Source organism: Bos mutus, chromosome 3, assembly GCF_027580195.1.
Source record: "Bos mutus isolate GX-2022 chromosome 3, NWIPB_WYAK_1.1, whole genome shotgun sequence".
Taxonomy (NCBI): domain Eukaryota; kingdom Metazoa; phylum Chordata; class Mammalia; order Artiodactyla; family Bovidae; genus Bos; species Bos mutus.
The window spans coordinates 49,558,402-49,577,961 of NC_091619.1; the positions used below are offsets into that span (position 1 = coordinate 49,558,402).

Genomic DNA, 19,560 nt, shown 5'->3' on the forward strand with positions numbered 1-19,560 from the left:
CAGGCCACAATGATACAAGCTAACAGAGAACAAAAGGACACAAAAGAGAAATAAGTTGGGTAAGCAGGTTGGGGCTATATTAGGAGGGCTTTGAATCTCAAGCAAAATCACATGATAGGAAATGGGGGTGTCACTAGGTTTCTGAACAAAGACCTGCCCTGATCAGAATTAAGCTTTAGTGAGATTACTTCTGTAGCTAGAGAAAGGATGGGCTAGTTTGAGGGAAGAGACACCTGGCCAGAGACCTGTTTAAGAAGGTTATGATTGCAGCAGTCTAGGCAAGTAATGAAAGCCTGATGTGGGTTGGTAGCAATGGGAAGGGAGAAAAACAAAGGAAGGATTTAACAATTGATTAGATATGGGAGATAAGGGCAAGAGAAGCACCAAAGCCAACTTCAGACTTCAATTCTGGGTAATTAGGAAGAGATCACCTAAATCTTAGATTTGAGAGAGTGAATTGCTTTAGTGATATCCAAATGGAGATCTCCCTTCCCACAAATAAAATTCTGGTTTGCAACCTAGGAGAGACGTCAGAATTGAAGATGCAACTTTTGGGGAGGGACAAAAGAAACATTTCATTAGGACAACCGATTGTATTCCTAAGATGTCTCCCTTACCGGTTACCAATTATAACTGTCCTGATTTCTTGAACTAACCTTTCACCAGCACACTTCAGCCTCTCTCGCATCCTTATCTTAACTTTCCTATTCATCAAAACTACAACCTGGGATCAGTGCTACATACTTGCTTTCTCCACACCTACAATAGGATAGCTGAAAAGTACTGGAGGGGAGGAGTGTGGGAGGAAGAAGGGAACTTCAAAAATTGATACCACTACAAATCCATGATCTCTGGCCTCCTCTGGGTTACTTGTCAGCTTTCTCTGGCACTTGGTTAGGTCCTTTTCTGGATACTCTCAATGACTGTAACCAATTTCTTTCACACCCTACTCAACCATCATCTCTTTAGTTTTAGAACCCAACATCATACTCATTGAAAACATCAACTTCATTGGAAAATGAAATTGTCAGGCATGATTTTAAAATCTCCCTTCTACTTACAAACTTACCTATATCCATACTTGTTGTTTAGTCACTAAGTCCCGTCCAACTCTTTTGTGACCCCATGGACTGCAGCCCACCAAGCTCCTTTGTCCATGGGATTTATTCTTATTTTCTTCTGGCCTCAGAAGATAATGTATCTATTTGACCATGATCTCACTTTTTTGATTATGGGCTTCCCAGGCAGCACTAGTGGTATAAAGAATCCACCTGCCAATGCAGGGACATGAGAGACATGGGTTTGTTTCCTGGGTCAGGAAGATCCCCTGGAGGAGGGCATGACAACCCACTTCAGTATTCCCGCCTGGAGAATCCCATGGACAGAGGAGCCTGGTGGACTACAGTCCATAGGGTTGCAGAGACTTGGACACAACTGAAGTGACTTAGTGCACACTATTATATAAGCTTCCCTGGTGGCTCAGACGGTAAAGAATCTGCCTGCAATGCAGAAGACCTGGCTATGATCCCTGGGTTGGGAAGATTCCCTGGAGAAGGGAATGGCTACCACTCCAGTATTCTTGTCTGGAGAATTCCATAGACAGAGGAGCCTGGTGGGCTACAGTTCATGGGGCACAGAGAGTCAGACACGACTGAACAACACTTTCACTTCTACGTGTCTCTTCTGGGACCCTGTTCCACCATTATGTCTACCCCCCAACTCTGCCCTCAGCTTCAGATTCTTGTTAAAATTCTTCTCTGTACCCTACAAACATACTTCAGTATTTTATCCAAAACAGACTGTAACCGTTCAATTTCTTTCCTACTCTTATCAATTTTCTCAAAAGAGAAATCTGTATTTGCTAACTCCACTTCCTCTTGTTAACCTGTGATACTGAGTTTCATACGATTCTTCAAAATTACACAAAGTTTTCTTCTTTTCAAATGTGTATTTTCTTTCCCTTTGGGGAAAGAATACATAACTTTATTTCTACTTTCAATGTGTTAATGTATCTCTCAATCAATTATGTGAGCTGTAGAGGGTTAGTGCATTTAGTTTTAGGCCGTTTGAGGAATTTTGGAGCACGTGAAAGTTGTATGAGTTAGTGTTTTGGACGAACAACATACTTCTCTGCACTGAAACCACAGGAATATGTGGCAGCTGCTTGATTCTTATGAAACATTTTTGCAGTGTAGCTGATTTGTCATGCATTGCAATGGAAAACCTCCATGTGACAAACAGCATCGTAACGTAGAGAACTGAAAAACTCATTAGAAAGAAAATCAGTAAATAAAATCGTACAATTCAGTTACCATAACATGATTTTACCTCCACAGAAATTATGGGCGTTTAAGCAGTTTGTGGCGGTTTCCTGAGTACTTTTGCTCCCATGTAATTTTCAGTATTAAGCTTTACGTATTTTTGATATGTCTTGTCTTTTAAGGCAGAGTATACTGAGCTTCAAAAGCAGACATTACTTTGCCAACAAAGGTCTGTTTAGTCAAACCTAAGGTTTTTCCAGTAGTCACGTATGGATGTGAGAGCTGGACCATAAAGAAAGCTGAGCGCCGAAGAATCAATGCTTTTGAGTGGTGTTCAAGAAGACTCTTGAGAGTCTCTTGGACTGCAAGGAGATCAAACCAGTCAATCCTAAAGGAAATCAGTACTGAGTCCTTGGAAGGACTGATGCTGAAGCTGAAGCTCCAATACTTTGGCTACCTGATGTGAAGAACTGATTCTCTGGAAAAGACTGAAGGCAGGAGGAGAGGGCGACGACAGAGGATGAGATGGATGGATGGCATTACTGACTTGATGGGCATGAGTTTGAGCAAGCTCCAGGAGTTGGTGATGGACAGGGAAGCCTGGCATGCTACAGTCCATGGGGTTGCAAACAGTCAGACACAACTGAGAGACTGAACTGATACCCGAGCTGTTCCAGCATGACAAAGAGAAACTCATACTGCTCACTGAAACTGGGACTACACAATTAGCAATAGTGAGAACTAGAAAATAGTAATCTGCCTTTTACCCTTTGGCCTTTATAATCTGTTCTAAAACTTTGCAAAAATATCAATATTTAAACTAGGAATAAATCAGAAGCATTTTAATTTTGCCTGCAAGAATCATATGACTTTATTGTTATTGTTAACTAGAACTATCAGAATGAGAAAAGTCAGAGGCAGGAAGAATATTAAAAAGGTGTTAAGTCTCTATAATACACAATCTAAACGGAAGTGTTTAAAGACAACAGAGAAAAAAACACCTCGGGCAGTTAGGTTTCTTGAATTTAAGAAGCACTCAATATACCTGGGAATGAAATTTTTTCCCCTTATAATTTTCATGCAAGTTTGTAAGACTAGTTAATAAAAATATATTCAGTAAGACTAGTTAAAGAAGAGTCTGCCTCTAGAGTGAATTTTTCCATTAAGATCCATTAATATTTGATAAATGCTTCCAATTCAACGAACAAATACCAACATGTAAAACATTTGAAGAATTCTCCAGAAATGTGTCTGTGATGCATCAGATAAATAAAAGATTTAGTGCTATATCTACATACTTGGTGATTGACTGCTCTATAAGCAATTCTTCTATTTATCAGTCCATAGAACATGAAAGACTAAGTCCATCGAAATCAGAGAAAAGCAATATTCAAAGTTTTAAATCAAAGATATTAAAAATAAAATGTTTACTAATTTTATAATTGTATGAGTTAAAAGATAATCTCCCAATCAGATGTCTAGTTTTGTCTTTCATTAATTTTTAAAAGGTTTTATAAATATCTATTTGCAAAAAAGCTATGCTAGGTTTGGTTAAAAGTAGCAACTGTTTTTAGGCTATTTACATCCTTATCAGACAATATTCATCCTGGAAAATATGAATCATTATCAAGACAAAGGTTACAGTCCTTCTTTTAACTCATGATAGTAAGCAACTATTTTCATTTTTTCCTGTGCAATTTTACCAGTGCTACCAATTCTGTTTTGAAGTTCATAATACCAACAATAATTTAATCAAGTTTTCCCTGTCCGTTCACTTATTTGATTTATTCCACAAATACTAACTCAGTGTTTACTAAGTGCTAGACTGAGTGTTTGGCTCTAGGGAGACAAAAGTAATCCAGATAATGTGCTTGGTTGCATGGAGATTTAGAGAAGGAAATGGCAACACATTCCAGTGTTCTTGCCTGGAGAATCCCAGGGACGGGGGAGCCTGGTGGGCTGCCGTCTATGGGGTCGCAGAGTCGGACACGACTAAAGCGACTTAGCAGCAGCAGCATAGAGATCGTTTTGGTAAGAAAACAGTTTCAAATCTGCCTCTCTTACTGTAGTCATCTTTACTGGTTTAGTGTTGTTTTTACATTATCCAAACACAATTTTTGGATGACTCGAAAGTCTCTTATGTAGAAACTGTGTATATTTTTTGGTGAAGTATGTGTATATGTCCCTAAGACTGACTTATGGATTATTAAAGACGAGAAGGCAGAGAAGCTAAAAAAGCACAAAATATGAAAGAAAAAAGGAAGTTAGACACCAGAATTAAACACAGTGGCTGTATGGATCAAACTCAGAAATGCTGCCCTAAGTTAATTTTCCTAAAGCATATCATTAACCTGTAGTGGAGGGGGATAAGAATAAACTAGAACAAGAAATGAAATGATAATAAGATGGGTTTTTCGAAGGAGCAATATACAAGACTTGGTTCATTCACTTCTGAAATTAAGTACGAGAGGCAAAATGTTACCAAACAACACTGACATTCAAGGCAAGGAGAAAGGCGGAGGAAAGCAGGAAAGATGAAAAAACTGGGAATGTCATCAAAGGCATCAAAGGAAAAGTAATATTTGCCTATTACTTCATCAGCATAAGAATTCTTCATCAGTTACACTGTTTTTTCAATACTCCCAATCCCACTTGTCTGACATCTCCTCTTTTGCTGCCAAATGCTCAAGCCTCCATTATTCTGAAAAGTGTTCTGAAGATTTACCATATCCTACTGGATTATAATCTCTCCTCTTTCCTCTTATGCCAACCATATGAAGAGTGGTCAACGTTTGCTGTGTCTAGTATCTTTACAACTGTCTACTAGAGCAGCCCTTGCAATCAGGTCTCAATCATCACTCTATGTAAACTGCTTCCTGGAAGGTCACCCACAACCACAATTGACCAAACTATAGTGTTTATTCAGTCCTTGTCTTTGTTCAGCAAAGGATAACTGCTTGATTTTTCAGGAAGGTAGTTACCACCTCTTTCTTGAACCTCAAACCCACTTTGGATTCCCTGTCAGTATTCTAAGGAACACTGGGCAGTGGAAAGGGCACATATTTTGAAATCAAAATCCCAGATGTGACCTTGGACAAAGTGCTTGTCTTCCTAGTCTCTTTCTTTTCTCTGGAAGTGGGACACCACCACTGACCTCACTGAATTGTGAGGATCAAATGAAATAATATAAAGAATCTAGCGTGATTACACATAGCTGGTGTTCAAAAAATTATTTCTTCTTCCCCCTTTCTGCTTTCTTCTGTATTGCTCAGGCAGCCTTGGCATAGATGCAGCTCTGTTTCACTGCATTTAATACTCTCAACCAGGCCTTCTCACTCATCTCAATAATGACTATAATTTTTCTTACCATTTGGTAGCTGGCAATGGCACCCCACTCCAGTACTTTTGCCTGGAAAATCCCATGGACAGAGAAGCCTGGTAGGCTGCAGTCCATGGGGTCGCTAGAGTCAGACACAACTGAGCGACTTCCCTTTCACTTTTCACTTTCATGCATTGGAGAAGGAAATGGCAACCCACTCCAGTGTTCTTGCCTGGAGAATCCCAGGGACGGGGGAGCCTGGTGGGCTGCAATCTATGGGGTCACACAGAGTTGGACACGACTGAAGCGACTTAGCAGCAGCAGTCTACCTTTTCAACTGCCTTAACCCTAAATCTTTTTAATACATTGTCTAGGTTTGTCATAGCTTTCCTTCCAAGGAGCAAGTACTTTTTTATTTTTGCAGCTGCAGTCACTGTCCGCAGTGATTTTGGAGCCCAAGAAGATAAAGTGTCACTGTTTTCTTTTCCCTCCATCTATTTGCCATGAAATGATGGGACCAGATGCCATGATCTTTGTTTTTCAAATGTTGAGTTTTAAGCCAGCTTTTTCACTCTCCTCTTTGGCCCTCATCAAGAGGCTCTTTAGTTCCTCTTCACTTTCTGCCATTGGAATGGTATCATTTGCACATCTGAGGTTGTTGATATTTCTCCTGGCAATCTTGATTCCAGCTTGTGATTCATTCAACCTGGCATTTCGCATGATGTACTCTTATAGAAGTTAGTAAGCAGGCTGACAGCATACAGCCTTTACATGCTCCCAGTTTTGAACCAGTCCATTGTTCTACGTCTGGTTCTAACTGTTGTTTCTTACTTGCATACACGTTTATCAGGAGGCAGATAAGGTGGTCTGGTATTCCTGTCTCTTTAATTTTCCAGTTTGTTGTGATCTACACAGTCAAAGACTTTATTTAGTGTAGTCAACAAAGCAGATTTTTTTCTGGAATTCCCTTGCTTTTTCCATGATCCAACAGATGTTGGCAATTTGGTCTCTGGTTCCTTTGATCTTCTATATCTAGCTTGAAGATCAGGAGTTCTCAGTCCACTGTTGAAGCCTAGCTTGAAGGATTTCAAGCATAACCTTGCTGGCATGTGAAATGGGTATAACTGTGCGGTAGTTTGAACATTCTTTGGCATTGCCTTTCTTTGGGATTGGAATGAAAACTGACTTTTTCCAATCCTGTGGCCACTGCTGAGTTTTCCAAATTTGCCGGCATGTTGAATACATCACTGTTAACACCATCACCTTTTAGGATTTGAAACAGCTCAGTTCTGAATTCCATCACCTCCACTAGCTTTGTTTGTAGTAATGCTTCCTAAGGCCCACTTGACTTCACACTCTAGGATGTCTGGCTCTAGGTGAGTGACCATAGCCATCATAGTTATCTGGATCATTAAGGCCTTTTTTGTACAGTTCTCCTGTGTATTCTTGCCACCTCTTTTTAATTTTTTCTGCTTCTGTCAGGTCCTTGCCAGTTTAGTCCTTTTTTATGCCCATCTTTCATGAAATGTTCCCTTGGTCTCTCCAATTTTCTCGAATGACCTCTAGTCTTTCCCATTCTAATGTTTTCCTCTACTTCTTTGCATTGTTCATTTAAGATTTTCTTATCTCTCCTTGCTATTCTCTGGAACTCTGCATTCAGTTGGGAGGTGTATCTTTCCCCTTCTCATTTGCCTTTAGCTTCTCTTCTCAGCTATTTGTAAGGCCTCCTCAGACAACCATTTCACCTTTTTGCATTTCTTTTTCTTGGGGATGGCTTTGGTCACTGCCTCCTGTACAGTGTTATGAACCTCTGTTCATAGTTCTTCAGGCACTCTGTCTACCAGATCTAGTCCCTTGAATCTATTTGTCACCTCCACTGTATAAGCAATCGTAAGGGATTTGATTTAGGTCATACCTGAATGGTCTGGTGGTTTTCCCTACTTTCTTCGATTTAAGCCTGAATTTTGCAATAACGAACTCATGATCTGAGCCACAGTCAGCAGACTGTATAGAGCTTCTCCATCTTTGGTTGCAAAGTACATAATCAGTCTGATTTTGGTATTGACTGTCTGGTGATATCCATGTGTAGAGTCGTCTTTAAAAAATTTTTTTTAATTTATTTTTTAAGTGAAGGATAATTGCTTTACATAGAGTCATCTCTTGTGTTGCTGGAAGAGGGTGTTGTTTGCTATGACCAGTGTGTTCTCTTGGCATAATTCTGTTAGCCTTTGCCCTGCTTCATTTTGCACAAACCTAGACAGTATATTAAAAAGCAGAGATATCATTTTGTTAATAAAGGTCTGTATAGTCAAAGCTATGTTTTTTCCAGTAGTCATGTATGGATGTGAGAGTTGGACCATAGAGAAGGCTGAGTGCCAAAGAACTGATGCTTTCGCATTCTGGTGCTGGAGAAGAGTTTAAGAGTCCCTTGGACCGCAAGAAAATCAAACCAGTCAATCCTGAAGGAAATCAATACTGAATATTCACTGGAAGGACTGATGCTGAGGATCCAATATTTTGGCCACCTGATGTGAAAAGCCAACTCACTGGAAAAGACCCTGATGCAGGGGAAGATTAAAGGTAGGAGGAGAAGGGGGCAACAGAGGATGGGATGTTTGGATAGTATCACCAACTCAGTGGACATGAGTTTGAGCAAACTCCAGGAGATAGTGAAGGACAGGGAAACCTGCCATGCTGCAGTCCATGGGGTTGCAAAAAGTCGGACATGACTTAACAACTGGACAATAACCACCACCTTAAATATGCCTGAATAGGAATAGGCTCAGTGCTTGGAGAACAGGTTAAATCAAATCTAGTAACTACTTCAGTTAGTTCCTCATACTCTCTTCTCTAAAAGAACCAGTATTTTTCCCCGTTATCTGTCTTAATTTTGTGAAATCATGTTTGTCCCCCCTTTATCTCCATTGCTAAACTTTGTATCTGGAGCTGTAATGTCTCTCATTTCATTTTCATTGTGATCATTTTATTTCACTGACTAAGTGTTCTTTGGTTAACTAGGCTGTTACTAGTGGAGGACTTGAGAAAATCAATTTCATAAATGCTGTGGGCAAGAACCAGAATGCAAGGGATCAATGAAAAGCACTGGAATCACTGACAGCAGACTAGCTTCTTCAAGACATTTGGCAAGTGAAAGGATGATAGTCTGGGAAGCTCAAAAAGGTTGTGGAGGAAGGATAGGTATTTTTTTCTTTTCTGTTTTTTAAACTTTAAAAAATGAATAAGCAGTTGTAGGCAGAAGGGAAGCAACTTGGGAGGCAGGAAGAAAAGAGTCAACCAAAAGTCAGAAATGATTGCTTCCTAATAATTCATTCTTTTATTCACCGTTAGGTATTTATTTTAAATCTGTGATGCTAAAGTGCAGGGCATATAATGGTGCATAAAATCACAGATAGAACCTGCCCCTAAAATCTTCAAGTTGTTTTTTTTTTTGGCTGTGCATGTAGGATATCAGTTCCCTGACCAGGGATCTAACTCACACATCCCCTGCAATTGGAAGTGGGGAGTCTTAATACTGGACTGCCAGGGAAGTCCTAAAATCTTCAATTTGAGTGAGACAGATATTAATCAAGTAATATCAAGTATATTGAATCATACAATTCAATATAAAACTGAAAACAGGGCAAGTGCTAGGAAAGATAAGTACATGGTGTTGTGGCCTATTATAAAGTGTTTTGATCTACTCAGCGAAGTCCAGGAAACGTTTTTTTGAGGAAGGAACACTTCCTCAAGTTCTGAGAGATGAGGGGGAATTAACCAAAGGAATAGGAGTGGAAAGAACATTCTGGATAAAGGGAACCACCTGGGTCCTGTGGCGAGAGGAAAGACGATGAGAAGGGCTGGAGTGGCAGGAACGAGAACAAGGCAGGGTGGTGTAAGCTGAGGCTGAGCCACACAGGGCCACAATGACAGCAAGTGGAGGCCGTGGAGGGACTGGTGTGAGGTGGAAGACAGGACAGATGGGACTCCAGTAAGACTGATCTCCCTAAAGCACTGGCTTCAGGAGGGTACTCTGCTCAAAACTTCAGTGACTTTCACTGTCCACTAAAATAAGTTTCCTTGCCATTAAAGGCTCTATCTCTACTATACACCTAACTTTCCAACCACTCTTTCCAGTTCCAGCTATCTTTACTCGTCACTACATCTCTTCTCTGCTTTTTTCATTATACAGGTACTTCCTAGAATGCTCTCAACCTTTCATTTCTATTTCTTGAAACCCTTTCTCTTTTTGGGGCCCATCAAAAATCCCACTTCTGTGAAATCTTTTTTGATCTTCCTAGTAGAGCTATTTTGCTGCTTTGAAGTCCCACGAGTCTGTGTTTCTTTCTTGCCTGTCGTTACCTGTGAACATACAGTTCTCTCCCTTTCCTCAGCAGTCTTGGAGGGCAGGGTCTTTGTCTTTGTTTAATCTCTGTATTCCCCAGCTGCTCGATAAACAATTTAAAGTCATATTTCTAATATTTGAAAACATTTCCATTATTGTGTAGATGCCAGCCTCTACACAGATTCACAGTTCTGATGCTGTAGCAAAGTGTGAGTCTCATCCTTCCTGGTATAATATGGGCTCTTATGCTGGTTTTTATGGCACGATATTAAAAACATGAAAAAAAAAGTCCTAACAAACTCTTTAGACTAAAAATCAGGGCAACAGGCAAGGTAGCTTATCAGTCCTTTAGCTAACAATCAGATGGTACTATCTGAGATGAAACACAGATTACCATACCTAGTTCAAAGAAGTTCTATCAATGAATGGTTGGGATCTTTTCATCAATGAAGGGGAGGGGGGGAGGCATTATTCTAGAACTACTTTAAAAAATGTCCGTAAATGTGATCTGAACAAAGGATCGGGAACATTTTGAAATTTAAAAAATCAACTTACACATTCTACTTTGCTCTTCACCGCCTTTGGTATAATGCTGAGGTACTAACTCACTTCACTGTTCCCTTTAGCATCCAGAGCAGCTTCCTCATCTCTGATGTGGAGAGCAATATGTCATCAGCAAGGTCTACAGCAGAAAGAGACTAAAGGAATCTTAGGGGTATTCATCCCATTTACTTAAATGAGCACTCTGTACTCTTTCCACAGAAGGAATGGCTAGCAGTATTAACGTATTTCTTGCCAAGCTTAAGGACTAAGATACCAAACAAAGCAGTCATGGACAGTGTCTCCATGACTATCAGCACAGTTACATTGTTTCCTATGCTCAAATAATCATCTTCATTGTCTCCTTCAGTAGCCTTTGACATACTGCATTAAAATAGTTTCTTATTTATCAGATGTCATAGTTGAATTCACACTGCCAAGTTAATTTAACCAGGATTTAGTCCCCCTCTTAATACTAACAAGACCAAAAAAATGCACAATGAAGTTAAGAAACTTGTGCAAGGCTTAACTGCTAATGCAAGGTAAAAATTAAGATATAATCCAGAATGAGACTGAACTTAGGGTTCTTAAGAACCCTTGCACAGTTAAAGGTGGTCTTTGGGGTAAGGGAATTACATTTACAAAAATATAATACTTAATAATAATTTACATAAATTTCATTTTATCCAAGGCACAAATCTAAAGTCTCACAATTTGCAAAACCAAAAGGCATGTGAGGTTATTACTATTAAGGACTTCTGAAAGAAGAGCATACCATGAAGAAGTATATTATTATGAACTTTCTATTTCAGAACTACTATCTGGAAAACTGAGATAAAAACTTTGTTATAAAAGACCATGATAGCCAAATAAAATAAAATGTTTTTCTTCTAACAGATGGTTTATGTCCTGATAATGTTTGCATTTAATGCTTTGGGATTACCTATTAATAAGGAAGCAGGGATGCTTTCCATTGATATTTCTAATTCAAAAGAAACAAGTTCTTTGTAGCTCACCTAGTAGTGATAATATTACACGTTGGTTTGCTTAAAGGGCTGGGCTATTGTGAGTTTAAACTTTATATCTAAATCCTGTTTGTGACAGCTCTATAGAGCAGCTTTGGAGATGTGTTAGAAAAACTTTTCTTCATAATTACTGCTATGAAACAATTCTCTCAGAATAGTGGCTACAACTTTTTCAGTACTCTAAGACAGAAATGGAACCAACCAGCAGTGTCCACAATGATTATCACACTCTTACGGTACAGAACTCTGAGGCTAGGGCTAACAGTGCCCTTAATTAAGCCTCATGCTTCCTGGCCTCCCCTGGCTATGCTCTCAGTGCACTCAGTCAGGCTGTGAAGATGTCAAGAGCAAGTAGGAAGGGAGACTGACTTCTCAAGTCGAGGTGACTGGTAAGGACCAGGTGCTGCCTGCTACCAGCTGTCCCCACTGCTGTTACTGTGCTGCTTGGGAAGGGGAGGCTGGAGACATCTTTTTGCTGAAGACCCTTGGGGACTTTAGTATGTATTCTGGCCCAAGGTTGGGGACTCTTAGCTACTTATGGATTAAAAAACCAACATTATAAAATTGCCCAAAATTTGAGAACTTCTGAGGGGAAAAAAAAATTAGTGAAGAAAGTAGGCTTTTGTTAAAAATTTAAAGAAGTACTATTTTTCCTTTAGAAAATATCTGGGTTCCCACACAGCCTGGTGGCTGAGGATAAAGTTACTTCAATGAAAAAATATTATATTTTTCTTATAAGTCAGCCATACATATAGGGGGCTTAGGAATAATCTAATTATTATTTAATACTCAGTAAACAGGTACTTTAGAACTTCCCTGGTGGCTTTACTTAAACTTCATGATGGGTGTGTGAGGGGGCTCATTTTGCGTATGTAGTAGAAATTCCTAGAACATAAAAAATTGATGTTACAAAAAAAAAAAAATTGATGTTACAGGTCCATGAAGGTCTAAATTTAATCAGAACAAGCATATTTAAAGTTTGGAAAACTACAAACATAAGCCTGGTGGGGCTGCTGGGTATGAGGCAGTTCAATCTATAGCGTCTTCACAAAGTGCCCACAGAAATTTAAAACAGTGCACTTATTGTGGAATACAGTTTGGCAGTTCCTCAGATAAATAAAGAGTTATCACATGACCCACTAATTCCACTAAGAGAATCGAAAACTCATGTTCTTACAAAAACTTACACACAAATGTTCCTAAGAACCAAAGAATGGAAATAACCCAGATGTCCATTAACTGATAAACGGATAAATAAAATGTGGTATATCCATACAATGGAATATTACTCAGCCATAAAAAGGAATGGAGTGCTGTTACACGCTGCAACATGAAGTAAACCCAGAATACATTAAGTGAGAGACACCAGACACAAAAGCCACATATTATACGATTCCATCCATATGAAATGTTCAGAATAGGTAAATCCAGAGAGACAGAAAGTAGACTAGTGATTGCCAGGGGATGGAGGAAGGGAAAACTGGGACTAAGGTAATGCATATGAAGATAATTTTGGGGATGATGAAGTGTTCTGGAATGAGACAGTGGTGACAGTTGCTGTATACTCACACCACACTGCTGTATACTCACACTCACAAAACAGTGAGTATACTAAAAACCAGTGAACTGTACATTTTAAAATAGTGTATTTTGTTACATGAATTATATCTCAATAAAATTCAATTAAATATAAAATCTGTAATTATAAGGAAACAAAATTATTTCAGTGATCTGCTATTATGGTCTCAAATACTGAAAAATATATTGGGAATATTGAGAAAGGCTTTCGAATACTTCTGAGAACCAATAAATTTCTAAGGCACTGTATCTTCATCTTTCATGGTGTGCTCACAAATTTCTCTAAGGAAATTAGTGATGGGCGCACTATAAAAAACAATCTGCTGAAGCAAAAAGCTGTAGTCACATCTTTCTGTTCATGCCTAGTACCCTAGGGAAGTGGCTCTCCTGAGTGTCTATCTGTATGATGGTTACCTAAAGTGGCTGCCCACATCCAGTGAAGGCTTTTGTTTAGTGATCATGGTCAAGTTGAGCTTATTTAAATACCATTTCCCAGGACTTACATGCTACTCCCAGAACGACGGGAATACTCAAAGCTTTTAGGGGGAATAAACTATTGCGTGGTCTGTGTCTAGGAAGTGGGCCACAGTTCACTGGAAACAGTTCAGATAAATAAAATGAAAGCAGACATTTTTGGAGATGATCTTGAAAGCTTTCCATTAGAGAACATCAAGGGCATAAAACTAGGAATAGCATATATCCATGTTAGACTACCACAAGTCACTTTCTACCCTCCATTCTTTCTAAGCAGTACAACGTAACTAAGTATTTACTTACTTCTTCCTTCATTAGATAACCAAATCATTCCCATGGAACACAATAACACCTTTCTCTAGCTATCTACTAAGAGACATTTGACTCCTGTGCTACAGTTAGCTATAGATCATCACATTACATAAGCAGTGGTCTTTCTACAAAGGTTCCACATTAAACTCTGGTGAAAAAATGACATTTTAGATACAAGAAGTTATTGAAGAAACTGATTCCCACTTCTGGCACAAGTGCTGCACATAAAGGAACTCAAGCCAATCAATTTGTTTCTTCAAAGCCTCCTATACTGTTTCTTTTTGGCTGCCAGACTTGGTCTGGACTGTTCTCTAGATTTCTCAGCTTTCCTAACATTTGCATGTTACAGGTTCAAGTATAATGACAGAGGTCAAAGAAGACTGGGAAGACTAAGACCAAAGGGAAGAGAGGGAGGAGGAAAAGGACTGAGCTGAGGGGGTGTGTCCTACAGCTATAAAATCTCAAAATACCAGTCAAAATCTTCTCAAAGAAACTACTCTGAAAACCATGACCATGATAAACAGTGATTCTTCAGTTTCTGTTTCCCTATACTGAGGACAGATGAGAATATGAGGAATAGAAAAACCAATATATGTTACACTATGAGAAGGCATCAGGAAACAAGCATACTTTAGTGTAATTTATTGTGCCGGCTCAGACAGTAAAGAGTCTGCCTGCAGTGTGGGAGACCCAGGTTTGATCCCTGGGTTGGGAAGATACCCTGGAGAAGGAAATGGCAACCCACTCCAGAATTCTTGCCTGGAAAATCCCATGGATGGAGGAGCCTGGCAGGCTACAGTCCATGGGGTCGCAAAGAGTCTGACGTGACTGAGCAACTTCACTTATTGTGCTTTCTAATCTGATGTATAAACAACACTGAAATATACAAATACATTAACAAGTTTTACACAATAGCACATTTAGGTACTAAAACATTTACAGGAGACTATATACTTACATACATTTTTATGAACATCATGCATCAGGACTGTGGAAAGAGCCTAATATCTTTACTAGAGCATACTGATGTGAGAAAATCAGATTCAACTTCATATTATTCAACATATAATCTGTAATCATAAAGTACTAATAAAATTCAACCAAGTTATTCGAGCTAAGAGCTTAAGCAACACCACCAACTACTAGGTTATTTTATTGCAATTCTAATCAGTTATTTAAAAAAAAATTAGTGTTCATCATCACTGTAAGTTCTTCTATGTGTAAGGAGTTCTTGTGAACTTATCTTTGTTAATTATAACATTTATTAAATAAAAATGTGAGTAGCAAAGGCACATTAATTCCTTCATTGTTAAATAAATGTATACTGCTCCAGTGTTCTTGCCTGGAGAATCCCAGGGACGGGGGAACCTGGTTGGCTGCTGTCTATGGGGTCGCACTGAGTCGGACATGACTGTTCAGTCATGACATAGCAGCAGCAGCAGCTTAAGCTTTAAAAGGTTTTTCAGTGTGCTTTTGGTAACGGTTTAGGTTTGAATACATAGTATAAGTATCAATAAACGTTGCAGTCATACTGGCCATTCCATTTCTCACTATGGAATTAGTGAGAAATCTAAATGAACAGAGTACCAATTGATCAAGAATATCAATTTGATTTCATCAACTTCTTTGAGATTATATGGGTATAAAGTTCCCATCAGTGCACACTGATAAAGTACATATTGTGGTTCAAATTTTTAAAATGTTAATGTTTGTGAAAGTTCAAGGGAAGTTACCAGGAAAAGATGGTTTGCTACAGACACACCTTATTTATTCTTAAGAAAATAGATGTGAAAATTCAGGACCCAGCTTTCTTGTCTGGACTATCATGTTTTGCTTAAAATGTTGATTTTCCCTTCTAACAAGAGTTAGATTTGAGCTATTTATTTTACTATACATGTGTATAGGTATCCTTTTCTAAGTGCTTCTCATGAGGAATTTTGAAAACAGCTTTCATGCATTAAACTAATGCTAAAAAAATAAAAATTTGCAATATTCACAAAGAATAGTACCGTTGTTATAATAATACTAAACATATTATCTTACTGTATTCATCTTCAGTGTCTACAACTACCATTCGGGACCTTCTTCCTAGCTATTAAGACTTCTAAGAAGTCCACTTAATATGAATTTCAGAAATGTCTACAATGACTTTAAAAATTCCATTGGCAATTTGAGAGTAGATGCAAAGATTTTCTGAATCATAGGATAATTAAATGAATAAAAGGTAAATCCCATGTATGCCTATGCTCAATCTTAGTGGCAATAAAAGACTGAATGATGAGTTACTATTTTACAAATATGTGTTTACCTTCTTTCTTTTTATATGTACATGCCTCTTGGAATGTGTGAAGTCTCCATATTTTCCCTGGATTTAAGGTTGTTTATCTAATGCTAGCCCTCACATCTGCTTTTTCTTTCCCCAGTGACAATAAATGTCTTCCCAAAAAAGTAACTGTGGGGCTTCCCTGGTGATTCAGTGGTATACAATCCGCCTGCCAATGCAGGAGACGTGGGTCCGATTCCTGATCCAGGAAGATCCCATGTGCCACAGAGCAACTAAGCCCGAGTGTCACAACTACTAAGCCTGCACTTGGCAACAAGAGAAGCCACCGCAATGAAAAGCCTACACACTGCAACTAGAGAGCAGCCCGTCTGCCACAACTAGAGAAAAGCCTGCTGCAACAAATACCAGCACAGCCAAAAGTAAATAAAACTGTATGTATATAAAAAGTGGGAACCGGAAGTGGGAGGAAAGAAGAGTGCAAATATATATTAAAGTATAATTACACTTTACAGAAGCCAGTGGATGGGTTTTAATATGATGGCTGTGTATTTTCATTTTACTCCCATCTCATATGGTAATATTTACTGTAAAATGATGACGAAAGGACAGGCTAAGAAGGAAAAGGGCTATCAACTGAGCCATAGATTCCCTAGGGGGCAGAAATACGAAAAGCTAAAGGGAATTTGCTGAGAAATGAGGAAGTAAGAAATAAAACAGTATGGGGACAGAAGTCTTAAGAGAACAAATGACGAAAAACTAAGGAGATTCAGTTAGGGAAGATAAAGAATGTTCAAGAGGGCCTATAGCAAAAGTTATGAGAAAATTATCAGAAAACGAGATTTGAAAGGCGAAAACAAGATTTGAAAGGCAAAAACAAAGAAGTACCAGCTAACTTTGTGTCTACAAGTGACTAAAGATTTTAAAAGAAGCCAAAAGGGCCCTAACTGGAAAGGTTTTTAGTTGTCAAGGGCTCAAAAGTACCAAAGACTAGAGAAAGATGGGTATATCTAACTAACTGTAGGGCTTAGGGAATAATGAAAGAGAATTCCAGGTGAATGACAAAAGCAAAGTGTTCACTGCTACAACCTTAGGCTAGACTGCATACTGTGAAATATGCAATACACCTTAAGACGTGCAGTTTTGTTTCTTCAATTAAATTACTATTTTCATGGGTCAGCGACCCTTGAAATCCCTACACTAAATCCAAAGTGAGAGAAGGCAAATAGTATTAATACATAAAAGAACTAGCAAAGCTTTTAGTGTTCTGGGCAACATGGGTGCTTCTATTAAAATTACTTTTATATGAAATAATCATACGCAGTTTCGATGGTAGCTTTAAATTTCATTTTCCATACTATTTTTTGTTCCTTGTTATACATTTTGGAGAAGATCTGGCAAGAGTTTGATACAAAAAGAAGTAGGATCTAACGTGCATCCTCAGTAAGCAGCTGCTCATTAAGATAATACTTCCAGTCACTGGCTTAGAAAGCAAGATTCTGAGATTACTTCTAAGCCTTGGGCCTCTGACTTGTCAACCAAAAAAGTTACTTCCCCTTTAGTGTAATGAATTGCAGAAGTACAGTTAAACAGTTATCTATGAGGGTTTATTAGCAGGCATAGGATATGGTGGGTGAGCAGAGAGATACTGACTTTTTTTTTTGCCAGTGAGCAAAATATTTACAAATTTCATAAAATGGAAAGAACTTTCTAAAAAATTAATAAGATCTGTTTCACAAATTACCAATTCAACTGGAACATTGAATAGTAAAAATGACAAAAGATTTGTTCTTATGGTTGATAAAAAATTTATGTCAGGGCATTCAAGTAAAGTTATTTTCTGTGTTCTGATTTAATGAATCATGTGAGTTGTATCTCGTTGGGTGACACAGATGCTGGCTCAGTGAAGCCTACTCTAATGCTTCCCAGCACAGCCTTCCTTGGGACAGTGAAGCCAGAATAATATGTCAGACTGAAGTAATATCAAAGAAAGAAATGTAGGGCTGGAGATGCTATGAGGTTGGCTCATAACACTTCTTGATTTGTGAGTGTCCAGTAAGTATTCAATGTCCTATGGGCTTCAATGAACTAACAAGCATCAAGTAATAACAGTAATGCAGTAATGAATGGTCTTCCAAAGAAGACTTTTGCAATTCAAGCTGAAAAACACTACACTTAAGAGATGGTTTTAACTCTATTCAAAGACAGCCTTAGAAACCACTAGTGATTTCTTAAGAGGTGAACGAGTATTAAATGTTTTATATATGCTTGTGTAGTATCTACTTTAGTTCCTTTAAATCTGTTTGATTTTACATTGATTTTGAAAACAAAACTTTTCTGATGATATTAATAATAAGAACCGTGATGAAAAATAAAATAGCATTAGCTATATTGGTAAAAATATAGATGTAAAATAATGAAGCCATTTAACATTAATAAAATAAATGCACTGTTAAAAATGAAATTAACGGACTAGCCTGAGTATATCCCACATGGAGGTGTTTTTTTCTTTCAAGTGATTACAAATAATATTTGAGAAAAAAAAATGCCCTGAGAAGAAAAGATAGTTAAACATATAAAGAGAACGACAACAGTTTATCAAAATAAAGCGTATGATTTTACATGAAAGTTATTCTATCATAAGGAAAATTGGTGCAAAATAAAGGTATATTTTCCAAAGAAGTTTAGAAAACTAATGAATTAACTGTTTTTCCCTAGTCAAATTCTTCATATTTAGTACTTAGAATTAAAAATCTGGAAGAGTACTTACATTGACAGCAACACCAAAGCAATTAAGGTCCACTCTGCAGGTTTATGTATAATATTTCTATTTGTTAATCTGAAAGACAGGTAAAATTTACCAAAAGATTGTTACAGTTAAATACATAAACTTTCTATTTTTAGATAAACTCAGTTTTATGATATGTGTTAAAGGACACTTTTTTAATCCTTGTTATATTTGATGGAAAAGAGTCAACAGTATAATAATGTGGCTTGATATTCAGAAGGAAGTGTTCTAGCCTCACATTTATGTATTTATAACAATACCACTGTTAGACAAGATGGGGATATAGGAACAATATGGGGAACTAAACTGAATGGTTTATTAAAACACATGAACACAGACACGCCTCCTAACCGTATCTTTTGTTTTTCCCTAATCAAATGTTTTATTAAAACTGACAAGGTAAGCAATTTCTGATTTTAATTCAGCTTTTGCTAGGTTGCCAGCAGGCAATTAAGGAATGTCATAATCCATAATTTTCAGAAGTCAGAGTTGACTTGATAAATTTTAAGACTAGGTATCTTTATTCAAGAAAAGTTTTAAAAAATCAGAAGTAAAATCTATCACTTAGCAGTTGATGACAATAAAGTACACTGTAGTCATCTTATTTCTCAGAAAACATTTAGAAGGATCACTCTAAATA

The 19,560-nt window shown here is 37.9% G+C and overlaps 1 protein-coding gene across 11 annotated transcripts in view; it reads right to left on the minus strand.

The window, feature by feature from the left end:
- Positions 1 to 19,560, minus strand: part of RPAP2 (RNA polymerase II associated protein 2) — a 130,756-nt gene that overhangs the window by 61,232 nt on the left and 49,964 nt on the right. For 9 of the 11 annotated variants that reach the window (XR_011463672.1, XM_070367683.1, XM_070367686.1 and 6 more), the window contains one exon: positions 18,903 to 18,971. Coding sequence is in view for 9 of the 11 variants with exons in the window: in XM_070367683.1 (XP_070223784.1) it covers positions 18,903 to 18,971 (69 nt within the window). In the remaining 2 variants the exon portion in view is untranslated. Of the gene's footprint in view, positions 1 to 10,477; positions 10,572 to 18,902; positions 18,972 to 19,560 lie in introns of those variants that run through there. The other 2 variants (XM_070367689.1, XR_011463673.1) reach the window with 2 other exon arrangements.